Source organism: Eumetopias jubatus, unplaced genomic scaffold, assembly GCF_037043125.1.
Source record: "Eumetopias jubatus isolate StellerSeaLion01/CBP00866 unplaced genomic scaffold, mEumJub1_p1.0 scaffold_9, whole genome shotgun sequence".
Classification (NCBI taxonomy): domain Eukaryota; kingdom Metazoa; phylum Chordata; class Mammalia; order Carnivora; family Otariidae; genus Eumetopias; species Eumetopias jubatus.
In genome coordinates, this window is record NW_028274815.1 from 37,316,214 (window position 1) to 37,337,743 (window position 21,530).

Below are 21,530 nucleotides of genomic sequence, written 5' to 3' on the forward strand. Positions count from 1 at the left end.
TGCCTCCCCCACCCCTGAGGGTACAACTGCAGGCTCCAGTGTGTCCATAAAAATGCTTGGCAATAGATCAGAGTTGGCTGCTCAGCAGCAGAGCACCCCACTGCTCAAGTGTGTAAATCTGGCCCCTCTGATCGGATGTCCTCGTCTGGGGTTGGGGACACAAGGAGCCGACACCATGCTGATTGTGCTTTTGCTGTCAGTATAAATAATAACCTGTCTAAATCCATTTGGGTTGGTTGTCTCTTTATAACCAAATCTACCCAAAGAGGCCAGCCAGCCTAAGGTTCAGTGACTGACAGGAAACCAGCATAAATGGAAATGGAGCAAGGAGATGAGGTCAGAGAGGATAGGGGACCAGGTCCCATAGGACTTTGTAGGCCTTTGGCCTTTATGCAGCAAGAAAGGAAACACTGGGGCGCCTGGGTAGCTCAGTCCTTGAGCATCTGCCTTCGGTAGTGATCCCAGGGTGCTGGAATCGAGCTCCGCATCGGGCTCCCTGCTCCGCGGGAATCCTGCTTCTCCGTCTCCATTCCCCCTGCTTGTGTTCTCTCTCTCGCTGTGTCTCTCTCTGTCAAATGAATAAAAAAAAAAAAAAATCTTTAAATTAAAAAAAAGGAAACACTGTAGACTTTTGAGCAGAGAAATGACAATGATCTGGCTCATGTTGTCAAATAGAATCACATTAAAATAATCTTGGGGCACCAGCGTGGCACAGTCAGTTAAGCCTCCCATTCCTGGTTTCAGCTCAGATGGTGATCTCAGGGCCATGGGATCGAGCCATCAGGCTGGGGCCTCAGCACCCAGTCTGCTTAAGATTCTCTCTTCCCTCGCCTGCTGCCCCTCCCCCTCTCTCAAATAAATAAATAAATCTTTAAAGATAAAATAATCCTAAATATGATTCCTTTAAGAAAACATATAAGTGTAAGGTCATTTTGCAATTATTAGTAAAAGTGGCTTAATTTCTTTTATAATGAACTTTCTCTGCTGCTGCCCTCTTGCCCCCTCCACACTTTATAGCTTCCACCTGCTTTTCCACTCCTGCTGTGCACTTTTTCCTTGATCTTCACCTCCCTCCCTGAGCCGCATCTCTCTTTGACTCCTCACGGGGGCGCAGTAAAGGCTTCATCCCGGAGGCAGGGCGCTCCTCGACGCCGGGGCCGGGTCTCACACCTTTGGCCAGGTACTCAGGGGGCGCTCAGTGGGAAGCGGCGCCACAGTGGCCTTCGCCTCTGGGAACGTTGCCCCCAGAGTTTTCTGTGTCTTGCACGTCTGGACTGCGGGATCGCTGCGGCCCCAAGGTGCTGGACCCTCCTCTTGGGTCTGGCTGAGGCCTCGGGAGCCCTCCACTCCCCTCCAACATTTTCCTCTCTCTTTCTCTCTCTCTCCCACCCACACGTGTTGGACTCCGGGCCCGCACAGAGGCCAAGGCTCTTTCTCCTCCTCACCTCCGGCCGCCCCTCCCCTCTTTTTCAGTCCCCTCCCTTTCTCTCTACCCCCGCCCTCCATCCCGGGCCGCCCAAGCTCGGCCCATGGCCCGCCCCTCCCCGCCCCTCCCCGCCCCTCCCCGCCCCTGCTGTCCAGCCCGGTTCCTTCCCCTTGGCTGCCCGCCTCTCCGCCCTCCTTCCCGCCCCCTCCCCACTGGCTCGGGTCCGGTCGGACTCGGCCCCCGACCCGCCCCTTTCGGCCCTAGGCGCCTCCTGCCCCTGGGTCGGCCCGGCACTTCGGCGCTAGCTGCCCGGCAGCCGGCCCTGGGCAGCTTTGCTGGCGCGCTTGACCCGGGACTGGCCAGGTTTGGGACGTCCGTCTGTCCGTCGATCGGGAGAGAATTTCCAGAGGCGCGGCCCCGGGATGGGGCGGGCCCTGCTGCGGCCACTGCTGTGGTTCTTCCTCCCCGCGTTCTGGAGCGGAGGTGAGGGCGCGGGGCCCAGGGCCAGGCGCTGGGGGCCGGGGGCTCGCGCCTCGGAGCTCGCGGGAGGTGCGCGCCAACGGGGGCGCGCCCGGCTGCTGGGCAAGTTTGCAAACACCTCCGCAAGCCCCAGGCATGCCAGAAAGTGGAGCGCAGGGGCTCCCACCAGCCCACTGACAGAGCACCCAGTATGAGTCGTGGATGTGCGTCCCGGTGGAGTCGGGTAGGGGTGGGCACCGAGGGCGCTCCCCCTTACCTCAGAGGAGGGAATCGAGCTCGGCCCGGCCCGCTGCAGGTTCCGAAGTTTTCGCTCCAGAGGAATGTTGGTCGCAGGTCTGGTCGGGAATGCGCTGAAAACTTTCCCCTAGACATCGTTGCGTGGTTGGACGCCGGCTCTGGCAGTAGTTCTGGGAGCCGCGGGCCCCATCTCCCGAGGGACTGGTGCCGGGAGACGAACAGGCTGGGGAGTTGGGGTCACATTCCTGGTGCTGCGGTCGACCAAGGACGGGAGTCCGCCAGGGAGGGACAGCCGTTCAGTCTGCTCCCACTGGGCCTTTATAGGTAATGTTAGTACCTCTTTGCAGGGACACCCTGTGAGTGTGGGGACCCTGGACACAGGGGAAGCATTCTTTTAACCCCTGTTATTGCTGAACAGAATCTAATGTGCTTGGACAGCGTCTAGGTTTGTCCCGATTCGGTCACATTCCAATGTAAGGTTCTAGATTGATAAGTGGAGGCAAGGTAAGGCGGGTTCCATTCTGCATCAACAGCTTGTTTGGAGGCTAAGTAATTAACAAGTTTTAAGTTTGATCGCTGATGCATTTCTTGAGGAAGCTGGGAGAAACTTAACCAGGCTTTGCCAAAAAGAAAAAGAAATGGAGAGGGGGTATTTTGAATAAACACATCCCTGGCATTTTTTCTTAGTTAAAAGTTTTCTGTTTGCATTCAGCATGTGGTTTTTGTCTCTTTTGACGGTGAACATGGCTGAATAGCTTTTACCTAATTACAAAGACATTTTTTAAGAATACCTGGAAAGTTCAATTTATAGTTAAGCAATTTACTTAAAATATTTTTCTTTGAGGTTTTCCTTTGAAAGCTCAGTTGCTCAAATAAAAAATTCTTAAGCAGTGAACCCTCTTGTTACACATTAAATTACATACGCAATTTATAATTTGGGGCCACATAGCAATTTGAAGCAAACATCAAAAGCCAAAACCAATCAAAGAACTGAAACAGTTCCATTCTCCACCCCCACCAAACCCTAAAAAATTCTTCAGCATTTCTGCCAGATCCCGTTTTTTCATAATCTGCTGCAAACCCATTCTATTTTGCTACTACTGAGGACTGACCATAAATAGTCTTGGAGGTCATGAATGTGGTGAAAATTATGGGAAAAGCAATAGAAACGATTGTTTTGGTGCTTATAAGATTTAAAAATGGTGTGTTTCTCTAAATTTTTAAAAAACCATTATCAAAAACCTTTTGTAGCAATTAGCTTTAGTCAGATAATCATAAAAGTTCTGCTAAAACCCACCCAGCAGGAAGAATGAAAAATTTCTCCACTTTTTCTTCGACGTTTTGCTTTTTTTTTTTTTTTAAGAAAAAGAGAGAGGGGCACCTGGGTGGCTCAGTTGGTTAAGCGACTGCCTTCGGCTCAGGTCATGATCCTGGAGTCCCGGGATCGAGTCCCACATCGGGCTCCCTGCTCAGCAGGGAGTCTGCTTCTCCCTCTGACCCTCTTCCCTCTCGTGCTCTCTGTCTCTCATTCTCTCTCTCTCAAATAAATAAATAAAATCTTTAAAAAAAAAAGAAAAAGAGAGAGAGAGCTGGGGGGTGGGGCAGAGGGAGGGGAGAGAAAGAATTTTTTTTTAAGATTTTATTTATTTATTTGGGAGCTCGATGTGAGAGAGAGAGCATGAGCAGGGGGAGAGGCAGAGGGAGAAGCATACTCCCCGCTGAGCAAAGAGCCTGATGGGGGCTTGATCCTGGGACTCCCGGGATCATGACCTGAGCTGAAGGCAGACACTTAACTGACTGAGCCACCCAGGCGCCCAAGAGAGAGAATCTTAAGTAGGCTCCATGCCCACCCTGATGCGGGGCGCCATCTCATGACCCTGACATCATGACCTGAGCCAAAATCAAGAGTCCGACCCTTAATCGAATGAGCCACCCAGGCACCTTACCTTTTGCCTTTTATCTTGCAATTTGCCAGTGAGATGTCTGACAGTATTACATCTTACCTTGTGAAAGCTTAAAGGATAGGATTCTCACTGGCAGAATTAGAACAGAAGTAAGAATGTTATGGGTAGAGACTAAAAATGGAAATTAGACCTTTTGTCCAGTTTTAAGATTTTAGAGAGAGAGGGAGGGTCTCTCTCTTTAGAGAGAGAAAGAGGATCAGTGTGAGGGATATGTGTGTATACAATGGAGAGGAATGGATAAACCTAATTAAAATTTACATCTCACTTTAACCCAGGACCCAGCCCCCAAACACACACACAGAGATGCATACACACAAACACCATCCCACAAAGAAACACACACACACAGAGAACTGAAACTGCTGAACCAGTGTCATCAGACTTTCCAATCTGTCCTTTTCTGCTCAGTCTCTGGATGGGGGAGCCAGTGAGCAGCGAAACCAGGCCAAAGGGTGGTTCTCCTGAGGGCCAGGGAGAGGATAGAGGAGGAGAAATATAAAAGTGAAGGACTTAGTTCATCATGAAACAGTATGTGCAGCTGAACTCAATCCTTAGAACAAATTGGGCTTTTTTTTTTTTTTAAGATTTTCTTTATTTGACAGAGACACAGTGAGAGAGGGAACACAAGCAGAGGGAATGGGAGAGGGAGAAGCAGGCTTCCCGCCAAGCAGGGAGCTCGATGTGGGGCTTGATGTGGGTCTCCATCCCAGGACGCTGGGATCATGACCTGAGCCGAAGGCAGACACTTAACAACTGAGCCACCCAGGCGTCCCCAAATTGGGCTTTTAAAACCCTTCAGTGTTAGTGTTTCCCTCCTAAGCTTATGGAATGCCAGAACCCATGTTACAGTATATTGTAAATATTTTCCCCAAGAGAACTTGAAGTTGTCCTGTTGTTTACAAGCTTTATGACAATGGCCTCAAATGCTTTTTGGAAGTAAGCAGGGCACATTTTAAAAATAAATAGTTTTTAAAAAGTCATTCTGATCCCCTTTTTGAAAGTGATGACTGGAACACAGATACGTTTAAAATTAACAATAATTTTTCAGTTTTATTTTTAGAAATAATTTTCAGATAATCTGAGGAGCAGGGCCAGTGAGTTACCAGTCAGAGCTGGTTATGAACAGGTTGAATCTTTAGATGCCCATGACCTGGGAACATGTTACTGGATAGAAAAGCTGAGCCAGGATATCGGATCCCACCTACCTGTAAATGAACACATAGGTGTAACCGCTGCTTCCTACATAATAGCCAGGATGAAATTGTAAAGAATTCGATGGTGTTGTCCCCTTGTTTAAAATTCTCCAGCAGCTTCCCACTCCCCCCAGGGTTTGCAAGGGTGTGAAGAGCCTCCCACCCCCTTTGCCCTGTTTCCACTTGTTTCATGTTCACACTGCTCCAGCCACAAGTGTCTGTCTAGCTCATCTGCAGTGGATATTCCCTCTGGCTGGAATATTTTCCCCAAGATCTCTGCATGCTTTCTCCTTCTTGGGTTTCAGCTCAGATGCCCTGGAAGAGGGCTTCCCTCCCACGCCAACGAGTTACACACACACACACACACACACACACACTCTCTCTCTCTCTCCATTGAATTTAATTTCCTCAGAACACTTTTCACTACCTGATGGTGTGTGGTTTGTTTTTGTTATTGCATTTGTTTTGGTTTTGTTGGTTTTGAATGTAAGCATCCAGATAATCCCTTTCCTTTTTACCAGCTAAAACTAGGTTTTCCAAGTGAAGCCTTCTGGCTGCAGTGCTTCACCCATGTCGGATGCTCGGTATCTGGATGGTGTCAGAGGGCCAGGCCTCTGTGGGTCTCACCATGTGCTCCTCCCCCTTCTCTGCTCCTGCTGGCTCACCCAAACACAGAATTGCTGCAAAACAGTCATATTTTGCCGTGATGCCAAAGGGATTTCATTACTAGGAAACTTAGAGCATTGAAAGAAGATAGATTTGGGGACTATATTAACCCAATAGAGCAATATTGACATTTTATATATATATATATGTTATATATATTGACAAATTATATTTATATTTTCTTAACCATTCCAACTAGAAGGGAAAAAGGTCAAAAGCTGATTTTTCATGTTAACACAGATTTAGCAACTCCTTGCCAGATATCCTGTTAGTTGTGACCCTGAGTGCCTTGACTTTGGCCCATTGTCACTAGTTTAATCTTACCCAAAGCACATGGCTCTGGGTTGGTATGCATCTCAACAGGAGGTTAATGATTATAAAAAATGGAAAAAAGCAGAGGAGTTTCTTGGGACTGGGATGAAAATGTTAACAGGGGGGCTGCGTAGGCAGCAAGCTGGGCTTCAGGTCCCACCTGACTGGTGTCTGGGAGCTTTGGGGGCCATGGGTAACTCAGGACTTCAGTTTCCTCTCTGGTACCATGAGTCTCTTCACTAGTCAGAACAGGCAGGAGGATGAAATGAGCTAAGGACCAGTGGTAAATGCTCCAAAAATATCAGCATTCACTGCTGTTGGTTCTTCTCCATTCTTCTGGACTCACACTTTGGGGTAGTGTTTTTCCTAGACAAAGGGTGTTAGGGGGGAAAGGTTCTTTTCTCACTGAAATGTATGCTAAGTTGCAGCCTGAAATGTGACAACAGAGCTGTGAGCCACCCTCCACCAGTCAGAGCCCTTCAGTGAAGGGGTCCTAGAGCCCTAGAGCGATCAGGTCCTTGTCACCGCTCTTTAGGGCTTTGTTCCTAGGAGTTCTGCTTGCAAAACCCACCCTGGTCACTTGTGGTTTGTCCGATGAGGCAGGGCCTGCCTTGCTGCCACTCCTCCCACCCCGCCTCGTCCCGTTACCTCCACTTGTTGAGTTCAGGCTTAGCATAGTACAGGAATAGCTTCCTGTCATGTGCCTCTCAGGAAGGTATAAAAATGAAGTCCAATTCCTGCTCAACTTTTCCCACAGAACACTATTCCAGGGTGGGTGTGGTCTGTTTTTGTTGTTGCATTTGTTTTTGGTTTTGAATGTCAGTATCCAGATAATCCCTTTCCTTTTTATCAGCTAAAACTAGGTTTCCCAAGTGAAGCCTTCTGGCTGCAGTGGATACAAAATGAGGCTTTGTTTCTTGGATTAACTGTGTATGCGTCTGAGTGCGGGCGTGTGCGGGTGGTCCGTGAGCACGCGGGCAGGGAGCTCCAGATGCACTCCTGGCTCCCAGACACTTCCTGTTTGGTGGCACAGTTGAGCCAGCCCCCAGGGTACCCTGAGGGAAGCCCAGACTCCTCTGCCTCCTACACTCAGGGCATGTGCTAACCCCTGACTTGGGAAGTAACTTATTCTGTCTCTTCGCCCATGTTCTAGTCCTCCTGCCTCCAGCTGAGGGCTGAAAATGCAGCCTGGCAGGGGTTGAGAAGTCCATTAGGATCTGTGGGCATGACCTGCAGGGGAAGCCCTAGGCTGCCACATCCAGGTGACCTCCTCAGTTCCTGGTGTTTTAAAGTGATAAACCGGACTCCTGGGTGGCTCAGTCAGTTAAGCGTCTGCCTTCGGCTCAGGTCATGATCCCAGTGTCCTAGGATTGAGCCCTGGGTTGGGCTCCCTGCTCAGCGGGGAGCCTGCTTCTCCTTCTGCCCCGCCCCTCCCCCTACACATGCGTGCGCTCTCTCTTGTCAAATAAGTAAAATCTTCAAATAAGGTGGTAAATGAAGAAAGGGTGATTATGTCTTATACCTGTCGTAGAGAAACTTACAGGGTTCTTTCACTTAATGGTAAAATGGATTTTCCATGCGTCTTGGGGGTGGTTGGGGAGGAACAGAGGGGGAACAGAGAAAGAGAGAGAGGGGATGGATGTTGACTTTATGTTTGGACCAAGATCTTATAGAAGTTTTACACCAAAAACTAAGAATGTTTGAGAGACTTGTGGTTGGAGAAAACCCATTTCATTTCATCTCAATTTATAGACTTTCGTGACAGCAAATTCTGTGCTCCTGTGTCTTGTACCCAGTCATTAATGTGTCTTCTGGGTATTTTTCAGTCGTTTCCTTCAACGGTTCTGTCTGGCGCCCGTAGAGTGAGCCAAGTCCCCAGCCAGATCTGACCATCACGGTGTTAGGGCCCTGCCCTAGCTCACCCGGGAAGGGGGCTCACCCTCAGGAATAGGTCTCAGGTTGGCATTTGACAGTCAGGCAGATGCTCTCGGACAGATCTCTTTTTGTATAATCTGCTGTTTTGGAGGGCTGGGGGAGCTCCAGTTACCTCCGCATTCAGGGACAGTAAACATCGGGCGTAGAATCTGCCTTCGCTGTGGTCTTGCCTCTCATTAGACACACAAAGGAAAGCCTTGTTTATCTTGGAGAAGCGATTGTTATGCTATTTTAAGCTTTAGGGCTTGCTCCAGCACCGAATAGTGAGACTGGCCTCATTATGGTTTTTGAAAATGATCTTTTCTTTGCAAGTCAGAACAAGCTGCCTTAGTGGAGAATATTAGAACATGGACTCAAACTTGCTGAAAGTTGTTTTCTGTCCCTGCGCTACTTAGTGAATGCACAGTGAAGTGATAAATATTCATGGACTCCCAAGTGCTGCCTCTTTGAGGGGCTGGTCTTCCACTTGCTGCAGTACTTAATGGTAATGCCTCCACACAGGAAGTGAAACCAGCCCTTAAGCCTTCTTACAATTCTGCCTCATGATTTGAAGATTTGTTGATGAAAACAATGTTCTTTGAAAGTTTTGGAGCATAGGAAAAAGGAAGCTCATTAGATTTAGCATTCTATCCAAAGCATTCGTTGAAAAATATAACCACTTTGGGAATCCAGAGATAGAAGTTCTCATCCCAGTTTTGATATTAACTTGCAGGGACACTTGGAGTGTGGTGCTCCACATTTCTGAAATTCCAAATCCCCACCGATCGAATGGAAGGGCAGATAGGTAATTCTGGGGCCCCATCTGGGCAGAAAACAGACTCTGTCTGAAGGGGAGAGGGGCGTGGGACACTTTCTCAGTGTGGTTCCAGATTGAGGGTAAACCTCCCAGCCCTGTGCCTGACTGGCTGTGAGTGTCCTCAGGCAGCAGCCTAGAAACGGGGCCAGAGGCAATACAGAGTCTTTTGTAAAAATGAGTCATACCAGTGGGTTCTGTCCTGTGGGCATCTGCCATTCCCTGACACCTGAGCTGTCTGTGCCCCCATGAAGTAGCCCCTCCAGCTACACAAATGTGTATTTCTGAGAACACTAGACCTGCCCAAACAAATGATGGCTTCTTACTGTCCAGTCTGCAGGAAGCATGGACTCTTGGGTTCTGGAAGACATGGGGATGATTATATAGTCTTTCTAGAAGGGCTGGGCAGAGTAGAACATGTCTCCCCAGGGTGCACAGCAGAATCCCCAGTTATATCATTTCTAAAAGTCTGTTCATTTAGTATCATGATGTAATTTTATATTTGGAAATTAAATAAGCATTTTATAAAGTGAATTGTACGATGTAAAGCTCATAAGCATTTTGGCTAGGAGGACAAGGAGAAAGTCAGCTAGGAAGCTTTTTCAAACTATAGAAGCCCACACCCCATCTAGGGCCTATGGACTCAGTCTTTAGGGTGCAACCCTAACCAGCAGGAGTCCAAGCCATTCTGAGCACATCCCCTGCTACACCCCACCAATTCAACATGTCTGATTTTTGAGGAGGACTGGGGAGCCTCACATCTTCCCCCACTGAAGCCCCCCATTGCTTCCCACTCCAGGCTCCTCCCCTTGCCTCACCTCCCCCAGAGAAAACCACTCCCCCACACCAGGTGTTTTAATTCCCACGCATCTCTTTACCCGTTGACAACACATAATTGTATTGGTGACACTTTACAGTGTTGTTTGACACCATGTCAGGTAGGGTTTACTTTTGGTTGCATGTAACAGAAAAACTCACTTCAGTGGCTCAACCAAGAGGAAGGTATTTCTCTCCTACAGCAAGCAGTCTGAGGGTAGCCAGGCCCGGGTTGGGACAGAGGCTCCATGATGTGGTCAGGGACCTGGCTCTTCCTGGCTCTTTATTCCATCATCTTTAGTATATGGTTTTAGAGCTCATTGTCTCCAAATGGATACTGTATCTCTGGGCATTTCATTTGCATTCCAAGAAGAAGGAATGAGGAAGGACAAAATACAACCAGTTTCATGCTCGCTGAGTCTACCCTTTTTAGGCCATAAGAAGATGATAGCCTTATGTGAAGCCCTAAACTGTTGACTTCTGCTTGGGTTTTCCTGGCCGTACCAAGCTGCAAGGAAGAGTGACAAATCAAGTGTGGCTGCTCCCTGAATGAGATCGAGTCCCATTTGTAAGGAAAAGGGGGACCGAGCATTGAGCAGGACACTAGCTGCCGGTGCTATGCACACGTGGTAACATTTTATATAAATAGTATGCTTTCTTTCAGCTTGCTTTCTCACTCTGTGTTGTTTGCTAGACTCATCTGGGTTGAACAGTGTTGCCCTAGTTTATTTATCTTCATAGGCAAATATGTGGATACACCGTAGTTTATTTATCCGGTCTCCTTTTATTGGGCATTTAGAGTTTTCTTCGTTTTTCTGTTACAAGCAGTGTTGCTGATGTGGAAATGTTGGGGTTCAGGGCAGACAGTCAAGAGAGAATTCTTGAGATGTTTTCGGTGAAAAAGGTGGTTGTAGTAAATAAAGCACGGGGACAGGACCCGTGGGCAGGAAAAGCTGTACTGAGGTCCTGAGGAGCGATTGATTATATACTTTCAAGTTGGGAGGGGGTTAGGGACAGCACAAGCTTCCCAGGTATTTTGGAAACAAGGTTTCCAGGACCCTGAGGGGGCTAGCTATTGTTAGGAAAAGGTCTCTTACTGCTGTTAGTGAAAACCTCAGTCTTGATACCCTTCAGATGTGTATCAGTGGATATTAGGCTTGCGAGATGACTGCCAACACATATCTTGGGGTAGAGACAAAGGAAGTTTCCAAAAGAATTTCCATTTGTTTAAAGTAGACTCACAGGATCCTGGGGGGTCCAGAAGATGTTAAGCCAAGATTGCCTTTTGCCCTTAGCCAAGTGTCAACATTAAGAGGCTGAGCTACCAGAGGAAGGTCCCTCCACCTGTTTTAAGGACTTATCAATGGACTGGAAGTAGTAAGGAAATTTAATTTTTTCTTTTGCCTTTGTTTCCCACATCATTGCCATGAGCATTCTTGTTTTTAATCTTTTCTTTATAGAGGTTTAATTTGCTATAATAAAACGTACAGATTTTGTGTCAAGTTTGAAGAGTTTTTGACAAATATGTGTCAAAACCATTATCCAAGTTAAGATAGCCATGAACTTGCATGTATGTCTCACTGTGGATATGTGTGAGTCTTTAGGGGTCAGAAATGCTGAGTTGTAGGTTGTATCAATTTTAGCCTCATCATATATTGCCAAATTGCTATTAGAATAGAGAAAAACCTTTCTTCTGCCCATTTTATAGGTAGGTTATTGCTGTGGAAGATCTCAACTGAGGCATTTCTTCAATACCTCAAGAATACGGGACCCAGTATGTCTCTCCGTTTATTTAGATCTTTTTTCATTTCTCCTATCAGTGCTTTGTAGTTTTCGGGATATGAGTTCTGAATGTGCTTTGTTAGATTTGTACCTAAGTATTTCATCTTTTGGGAGTAATTGTAAATGGTACTGTATTTTTAATTTTGATGTCTATGTGTTCATTACTTAGTATATAGAAGTAAAATAGCTTTTGTATATTTACCTTGTTTCCTGTGACCTTGATGAAATCAGTTATTAGTTCTAAGGACATTTTTTATGGATTCTGTGGGATTTGCTATGTAGACAAGCATATCTGCAAATAGTGACTATTTTATTTCTTCCTTTCTGGTGCTTTTTATTTCTTTTTGTTGCTTTACTGCATTGGCTAGAACTTTCAGCACTATGTTGACCAAGAATGGGGAATGCAGGGGCACCTGGGTGGCTCAGTTGGTTAAGCATCTAACTCTTGATCTCAGCTCAGGTCTTTCTTGATCTCAGGGTCGTGAGTTCAGGCCCTCATTGGGCTCCATGCTGGGCGTGGAGTCTACTTAAAAACAAACAAAGAATGGGGAAAGCAGACATTTTGCTTTGTTTCTAATCTAAGAGGAAAAGAATGAAGTAAAGGAAGTAAAATTGATAGCTGTTAGTTTTTGGTAGATGCTCTTTATCAAGTTGAGCAAGTTCTCTCTTCCTATTTTCTTAAAAATTGTGAATGGGTATTGAATGACTTTGTTAAATGATTAATATGATTATGTGATTTTTCTTCTTTAACCTGTTAATATGGTAGATGACATTGATTTTCATATATTGAACCAACTTTCTGTCCATGGAATAAATTCCACATGATCTTGGTATATAATTCTCTTTATATATTGTTGAATTCTATTTGCTGATATTTTGTTAAGGAGTTTTTGCATCTATATTCATGAAGGATATTGGTCTGTACTTTTTTTCTGTACTGTTTGTCTAGTTTTGATATCAGGACACCAGCTTCACAAAATATATTGGCTTTTGTCCTCTCCTCTTCTAGTTTCTGGAAGATATTATGTAGAATTTGTGCTAATTCTTCTTTAAGCATTTGGTATAATTATCCAGTGAAACCATTTCGGCCTGGAAATTTGTTCTTTGAGGAGTTTTTTAGATGATGAATTCAATGTCCTTTATAGTTATAGGGATATTCAAATTATCTGTTTCATATTGGGTGAGTTGTAGTAGTTTGTGTCTTTTGTGGAATTAGTCCATTTCCTCTATGTTGTCGGATTTGTGTGTAGACTTCTTTGTAGTATTTAATTATTACCCTTTTGATATCTGTACAGTGAATAGTAATATTCCTTGTTTCATTCCTGATATTAGTAATTTGTGCCTTCTTTTTTTTCTTTGTAGTCTTGTTAGAAATTTGTCAATTTCATTGGTATTTTCAAACAACCAGTTCTTTGTTTCATTGATTTTCTCTATTTTCTTTTTTCAATTTCATTTCATATAAACATATTATTTTTGTTTTGCCCTTCTTTGTCTGTGTTCTGAGCTTAGATTACTGAATAAATTTTCCCTTAGCACTGTGTTGTGTCCCACAAATTTTGATACGTTTTATCTTTATTTTCACTCAGTTCAATATATATTTTTTTTTATTTCCTTTGAGACATCCTCTTTGATCCATAGATTATATAGAAGTTTAGTTTGCAAGTATTTGAAGAATTTCCTATTACCTTTCTGTTATTTCTAATTATTTCCATTGTGGTCAGAGAACACAAACTGTATGATTTTAATTCTTTTAAATTTCTTGAAATTTGCTTTATAGCCCCGGATATGGTTTATCTTGGTTTATATCCCATCATCATTTGGAAAGAATGTGGATTCTGCTGTTGTTGGATGGAATGTTCTATAAATGTAGACTAGATTCTTTCCATTGGCAACGTCATCTAGTTCTTCTATATCCTTGCTTATTTTCTGCCTCGTTCTTCGATCAGTTCTTGAGAGAGAGATGGTGAAGTCTCCAACTACAATTGTTGGTTTGTTTTTTCTTCTTTCAGTTGTATCATTTTTGCTTCACATATTTTTCAGCTCTTTGTTTGGTATGCACTGATTTAAGACTGCTATGTCTTCTTGGTAGATTGAGTCTTTATCACTATATAATTTGGCTTTCTGTCTCTGGTAATTTTCTTTGCTTTGAAATCTACTTTATCTGATAACAATGTAGCTATCCTGCTTTCTTTTGATTAATGGTTGCATGATATATCTTTTTCTGTCTTCTGTGTTCAATTTGCCTATATCATTATATTTGCCATGAATTTCTTATAAAAAGCAGATAGCTGGGTAATGTTTTTTAATCAACTGTGCCAATCTTGGTCTTTTAATATGCTTAGATCATTTACATTTAATGTAATTATTGATATATTAGGTGTTGCTGTTTCATCAGTTCAAGGTAATTATAAAATCCCTACCTCCTTTTAAGTTCCTTTATTTCCGCATTTAAAACATAATTATCTTAAATATTTCTTCTTCATATATAGAACTATATCAGACAGTGTTACAATTTTTCTTCAACCATCAGGCATAATTTAGAAAACTCAAGAAGAAAGTCTATTGTATTGACCAATATTTTTGTTTTCTGTGTTTTTTTTCTTCCCTTCCAATGATTCAAGTTTCCTTCTTTTATTGTTTTTTTCTGTTTAGAGAATTTCCTCTAGCTGTTTTTTAAGAGTAGGTCTGCTGATGACAAATTCTTAGTTTTCCTTCATCTAGAATATTTTGGTTTCCCCTTAATTTCTGAAGAATTCTGAGTGGATCGTTCTTTCCTTTCAGCACTTATGAAACGTGTCACTTCCTTCTGTCCTCCATGGTTCCCCAAACTGCCATTTGAATTGTTTTTCCCTTATATGTCGGGCATCATCTCTCTCTCTCTCTCTCTCTCAGTACTTTCAAAAAGTTTTCTTTGTCTTTACTATTCAGAAGTTTGACTATGATGTGTCTTGGTGTGGATATTTTTGGGGTTTATCCTATGTTAGGTTCACTCAGATGTTTGATTTTGTAGGTTTATATTTTTTGTCAGGTTTAGGAAGCTTTCAGCATTATTTCTTCAAGTGCTTTTTCATTCTTGCTCTCTTCTTTCTCCTCTCCTTCCAGGACTCTGATAATACAAATGTTAGATCTTTAGTAATAGTCCTATAGGTTCCAGAGTCTCTGTTCATTTTTGCCTCAGTCTCTTTTCTCTCTGTTGTTCAGCTTAGATAATTTTCTATGGTTCTGTCTTCCAGTTCACTGATTCTTTCATCTGTCCCTCCCTTCTGTTGTTAAGCCCACCCATTGAGTTTTTTATTTTAGTTATTGTATTTTTCAGTCCAAAAAGTGGCATTCTTAAATATATGTGTTTGATTTCTTTACTGTGACTTTATATTTCTTTGTTGAGGCTTTCTATTTTTTCATGTTTCATGTTCATACTTGCTTATTGAAGTATTTTTATGATTCCCTTTTTAAAACCTTTTTCAGATAATTCTCTGTCACCTTGCTGTTGGTATTTCATTCAGTTTGAGATTGAATTTTTTATTGAAACCTAGACATTTGAGGTATTATATTATGAGACTCTGGCTCTTATTTTTATCTTTTGTTATACTGAGTTTCCTCTCAGCTGCTCTGGCTGTCAAAGAGGTATGCTGCCTCTTCACTGCCTGCTGGTGGTAGAATTCTAGGCTTTCCATTCAACCTCCATTGGCATCTGAATATGAGTTACTGCTGGTCTGAGGTGGGGTGGGAGTTCTGGCTGCCCATTAGGTTTCCACTGACACCTCCTGTCTGGGAGGGGATGGAGTGCCTTAGTACTTCCTAACTGTGCCCCGCCTTACCTCCACTGACACTAGGGGAAGAGGAGGGATGGCCTCACTGGCAGCAGTGAAAGCCCTGATTCTCTACTAGGCCTTCTCTGCTGCCACCCCAGTAGGGATGGGAAGGGAAGCCTCATTAATGCCAGGTGGGAGTGGAAGTCCAGGCTTCCCACATGGTTTTTACTAACACAAGCCAGTAAGGATGAAAGTCTCAGCTTTCTACGTGGCCCTCTCTGATACCACCCAGTGGAATAGTTGTGGCACCTCTTTTCAACCTGATAAGGGTGGAGGTCTAGGCTCCCCACTTGACCTTTGCTGGCATGGATAGGGATGGGACCATAGGTTTTTCTGGGTGGTTTGCCTGGAAGAGAACAATTTTTTTTAAAGCTTTTATTTATTTATTTGAGAGAGAGAGAGCACAAGCAGGGGGAATGGGGGGCAGCAGGAGAGGGAGAAGCAGGCTCCCTGCTGAGCAGGGAGCCCATGTAGGACTTGATCCCAGGAACCTGGGATCATGACCTGAGCTGAAGGCAGATGCTTAACCAACTGAGCCACCCAGGTGCCCAGAACAGTTTATTGTCTAAAAATCTTCTGTATTGATGGGCTGTTCCTTTCCTGGAAAATAGGCTTTTGTTGGGGTTTTGTTTTTGTTTTTGTGTTTTTGTTTGTTTGTTTTGTTGTTGGTGGTGTTCTTTGCCTGGTAACATTTCCAAATTGAGACATATGGAGCCAAAGGAAAACCCAGAGAATTCATCATCTTGGTGGTCTAGCATCCTGAAGTCCCCATTGTGTCTGCTTTCTCTCCACTTTTCAGAGTAGTTGTTGTTGTTGTTTGTTTAATGTTTGTTTCTGTTGTTTTTATGTGTACTTAATGGGAGGAGTAGGGAAAAGTATATCTGTTTTTGGACAGAATTCTCTGCCCTTTGTTACTTAGAAAAGACTTTGACAAACTATCTTGTTAGATGTTCCAGAAAGTCACATTTTAAAAGGGAATAATTTTTTCTTTAAAAGAATGGCTTTTTATTTTTTTTAAGACTTTATTTAGGGGTGCCTGGGTGGCTCAGTTGGTTAAGCAACTGCCTTCTCGGGTCATGATCCTGGAGTCCCGGGATCAAGTCCCACATGGGGCTCTCTGCTCAGTGGGGACTCTGCTCCTCCCTCTGACCCTCCCCCGTCTCATGCTCTCTCTCTCAAATAAATAAATAAAAATCTTTAAAAAAAATAAAGATTTTATTTGTATGCGAGAGAGAGAGAGAGTGCGCACGCGTGTGTGTGTGAGCAGGAGGAGGGGCAGAAGGAGCAGGAGAGAGAGAATCCTACGCAGACTCCACACTTCCACAGAGCCCAATGCCCATGGCCCCAAGATCACGACCCTAGCTGAAATCAAGAGTCTGACAGTCAACTGACTGAGCCACCCAGGGGCCCTGAAAATGGCTTTTTATTAATAGGCCTTCAGGTATTGGTGGGCTGGAACGAATGTGTGGGGAGTGGAATGATGGAGGAATTAAATTTGGAGCCTGAGGGTCTCTCGTAGATCTCCTGAAAGCCACATCTGGCCCTTAGGGAGAACCAATCCCAGATACCCGGGGGCAAACTGCTTCACCACTCTGGCCAGAAAGTGTTCCTTCAGTCTTTCTGTGACACTTGGTATGCTGCCAAAGGGGAAAGAGAAGGAAAACCCGTAGTTAAATAAACGTATATTCGTATTTCACTGCAAGAAGTTGAATGGTCTACGTCAGCATAAGTGGTCCCATATGTTCAGCATTGATGGTCCAGACATGACTAGTTGCACCTTCGAAACGACAGATCATTTGTTTCATGTTATGAAAATCTTAACTGGGGGCATGCTGGTGGCTCAGTCATTTAAGCATCTGCCTTCAGCTCAGGTCATGATCTCAGCGTCCTGGGATCCAAGTCCTGCATCGAGCTCCCTGTGCAGTGGGGAGTCTGCTTCTCCCTCTCCCTCTGCTCTCTCCCTGCTCGTGCTCTCTATCTCAGATAAATAAATAAAATCTTTAAAAAAAAGAAAAAGAAAATCGTTTAACTGCCATTTATTGCATGTCTGTGCATGGCAGGCACTGCACAGAGTTTTATGTGCAGTGTTCTGCTATTATATTCTGCTGTTATTCTGAAAGAAGGAGGTGTTCTGCGTCTTACTTTACAGATGAGGAGACTGAATCTCACTTGAACAAGTGACTTGCATAAGGTCATCTGGCCTCTGAGTGGTTGAGCTGGGTGGGGCTAAACATTGCTTCTTTGACTCCAGAGTTCTTTTGAGTACCATGCTCTCCAACCACAGGCATTCAAACCTGAGCCTTCTGGGTGGGGATTCTCAGGCAGAACCCTCAAGAGCCCCTTTCCCCAAAGTGATTTGGGCTACTGGATCCATTCCCTAGAGCAGGGGCTCTGACCCTGGCTACACATTAGAATCACTAGAAGAGATTTTTTTTTTTAAGTCCCAATACCCAAACTGCACCCCTGACCAATAAACTCAAGCTCTGGAGATTCCAATGTTCTGTTAGTTTGGGAGGCACGCTGGAGAGCTAGGAGATGATGGCGAAGAGTCACAGTCCGACTCTGGAACTCTTTTCTGGTTGAATTGTCGTTCCTCTACAGAAAGGACTTGAGGGGTGCAGTCTGCTTGGGAAGCTTCATTTGCAAAGCACTTCTACCAAGAAAAAGTTAAACGTCCAAGTCACAAGTGGGGTACACGCTGAAGGGGATCACGAGGAGCTGCTTAAAGCCCTTTGAGGCCCTTGGGACTTCACTGCGGAAGTGTGTGCACAAGGGGGAAAGGCACAGGGAGGCTCTGCTTTTTTTCTTAAGCCAGAAGGAATACCAGGGAGGTGGGGAAGTGATCCCGGTTATCATCATTGTTGCTCAGAGGTCTGAGCCCCTTTACACCCTCCAAGCAAGGGCTCAGAGAGGTTGAATAGCTTGCTTGATGTGCTGGGGTCCCTGTTTGCCCCCTCCAGACCTGCTCTGCACCCCAGGAGGCCCACCTGTGGGAGGGCAACAGTGAACTCACTCCCTGGCACTCTGGCTCCAGCTGGTTTGGGCTAAATGATACCAAGTTGTATATATTTGACTGAGTAGATCCCTGTGTATGGGCATATTCGCTGCTTATCTGAAATTCAAGTGTAACTGGAACGTCTTGTTTTTTATCTGGCAACGCTATGCCCGTTGGGGCGCATGTGGAAAATCTGATCTGCCCACACTGTGTTTTATACCCGACTTTGCTTTCTTCCCTCTGGGCAGACATGCCAGTGGGTTTTTGCTGGCACTCCGTCTTTTCTGCGATCGCACCACAGCTGTGACCCCTCCATACACAAGCAGCCAGACCACGTACTCCCCTTGATTTCCAGTAAAGCCCCTGCCAGAGCCCATTCTGTCCCAGTCAGCTACCCAGCTTCTGCCAGCCGGGCTTTGCTACACTTGGTAAAAATGGGACTGTTCAGGAGTCAGTTTTATCCCGTGAATAGTCTTTTTTTCTGTGTAACTTTTCCCAAGCGGTGGAGTGCATTCACTCCAGCCAAGTTAATGTTGACCATTTACAGTTTGGGGACAATTGAGTCAAGTGATTTCAGGGTAAAGGTTTAAAATTTTTCTCTCATTAAAGTGTTGTTGCTACTCTTTATCAATTGAGAGACCTTCATGTTTACATAACGTGAAACAAAACTAAGTAGAAAGTTTCTGTTTGTTCTGGGTTCGGCCTCAGCGAGCCACAGGGATGGGGAAGGAGCCCTTAAACTAGATGACAGGAAAGGTGCCCAGGGCCATGATTCAGATATCTGCTGGAATGATGGGGGTGGGGGAAGGGAGACAGTCCAGGTATGGCCCTTTCTCCTGGAGGGGGACACAGGGCACTGCAGGAGAGGGGATGGGGTGTGGGCCCTTTTTGTAAACTGCAAGCCTACAGCTGAAGGAGACCTTTTTCCAACTGCCGGGGACCACTTCATAGCAAAGGCACAGCAGACATCCAGGACAGAAAGGAGGCGTTAGCTCCTGGGCAAAGGGCATCCTCCCCTCTGTCTGTCACTGCTCCCCTGGACCATGTATGCTTTGCAGGTAGGAAGCAAAGAACCTGCAGGAGTTCAAGGCTAAGCCCTCACTCTTGCATCCTCCTCTGGGCCTCCTGATTCTGAGGCTGAGCTTCAAAGAGCTCGCTTGAGGCCTCTGTTTTGTTGTTTGAGGAAGAGTAGAAAGAGCAGGGCAGTGGGTCCCATAGGCTGGCACTCCAGTCCTGTCCTTATTCCAACACTCAGGCAAAGGCGCTTCTGCTCTCCCTTTCCGGGCACCCAGGATTGTAAAGCAGATTGATGGCCCCTGACACCCAAGGCAGGGTTGAATGAAATAGAGCTTGCCAACCCACAGTCTTCCTCCTGCAGGCCTGCCCCCCATGCCCAGTCATCCTCCATGATTTGGAGGACCTCCACAGCCCAGATGCTGCCCAGTGCTGCCATTCCACCCACTATCCCTGGACCTGCAATTTAAGCAGCTTCTGCTTCCTTTATCCACCTTGGGCTGTAGTCCCAAGGCTTGCAGAAGAGGAAAGGAGCTCATGTTATGGAAGCATTATGGGAGGCCAGCCAGCCCTGCAAAGGTACCTTAGAGGCCAGAGCCTTCTGGCCATCATAAGCCAGAAGTTTCTTTTCTCCTCTCATTCACGGGTGGCAAGTCTGTTGTTCCAGTGTTGCTATTCCCTATGCACTGACCTCTCTGATTAGTCCCAGTGCTCATTCCTACAAGGCCCAGGCCTGGCCTCAGAAATCCTACTTCAGGTGGCCAACAGGCCCTGGGTTCAGATGCAAGCCAATGACAACAACATCAGCCAACATCTGTAGAATGTGCTGGCTGACCCTATATATCCGATCATGTCCTACCACGGAGGCACTCTTATCCTTGCAGGGGATCAGAGAGGCTAAAGAGCTTTTCTGAGGTCATAGCTCAGGCAGCAAGGGAATTTCCTGGGCAACCACTGAACAGTACTCACCACCAACCAGCCCACCTCCCATCAAGCACACTCAGTAAGCACTCAGCCACCATTTGTGGATTTAAAGGTGGGACGGGCTAGTCAATCACACAGAAAGTAGACTGTTTACTAGCATCCCCCAACTGATCAATTTTGAGTCTAACAGACTAAGGTCCCTAAATGTCTGGCCCACTGTGGCTAGGTGTGGTTGGTGGAGGAGGTGCTGCGTCAGAGGCAGTGAAAAGTTAGCAGCTTAACACGTAATCTCTGATTGGTCATTGCCCTGGCCCTTGGGTCTAAAACCTGGGATTGGTATTTTGCCTTTTTTCACATTATCCCTAATCACTCAGGGCCCCCTATCTGCACTGTTGAGTTCTAAAGCACCATTCACACAGACTGCTGTATGAATGGCAGCCCCCTCCAACCCCCACCACAGTTGTGCCATGGGAACCTTACCAATATCACTGTCCATGAGGAGTTAGTCAGCCCTTGCTATCAACCCCTGTAAATCAGCCATTCTCAGGTATTGGGCCGTGGCAGGTTTTTACTGATTCACAATAAAATAAGAAAATAGTAAGAAATAGGGGCTCCTGGGTGGCTCTGTTGGTTGAGTGGCCGACTCTTGATTTTGGCTCAGGTTGTGTTCTTGGGGTCCTGGGATAGAGCCCTGCTTTGGGCTCCATGATTGGTGCAGAATCTGCTTGTCCTTCTTCCTCTGCTCCTCCCCTGCTCATGCTCTCCTCTCTGTCTCTCAAGTAAATGGATGGGTAAAAATAAAATGGAAGAAAGAGAAAGAAAGAAAGAGAGAGAGAGAGAAAGAAAGAAAGAAAAAGAAAGGAAGGAAGGGAAGGAAGGAAAGAAGGAAGAAAGAAAGGAAAAAGAAAGAAAGAAAGAAAGAAAGAAAGAAGGAAGGAAGGAAGGAAGGAAGGAAGGAAGGAAGGAAGGAAGGAAGGAAGGAAGGAAGGAAGGAAGAAAGAAAGAAAGAAAGAAAGAAAGAAAGAAAGAAAGAAAGAAAGAAAGAAAGAAAGAAAGAAAGAAAAGGAAGGAAAGGAAGGAAAGGAAGGAAGGAAGGAAGAATAATAGCTAGTAGTTACTGAGTGCTGACTCTGAGCCCGACATGGTAATAGGTCCTTTATTGCTAACAGCAACCCTATGGG

At 45.3% G+C, this 21,530-nt stretch overlaps 1 protein-coding gene across 1 annotated transcript in view; it reads left to right on the forward strand.

Moving 5' to 3' along the window:
- Positions 1-1,721: 1,721 nt before the first annotated feature.
- The window catches only part of MERTK (MER proto-oncogene, tyrosine kinase), a 99,408-nt gene continuing 79,599 nt past the window's right edge, over positions 1,722-21,530 (forward strand). The window contains exon 1 of the mRNA XM_028122487.2: positions 1,722-1,909. Within this exon, the coding sequence (XP_027978288.1) occupies positions 1,849-1,909 (61 nt within the window). The 5' untranslated portion in view covers positions 1,722-1,848. The remainder of the gene's footprint in view (positions 1,910-21,530) is intronic.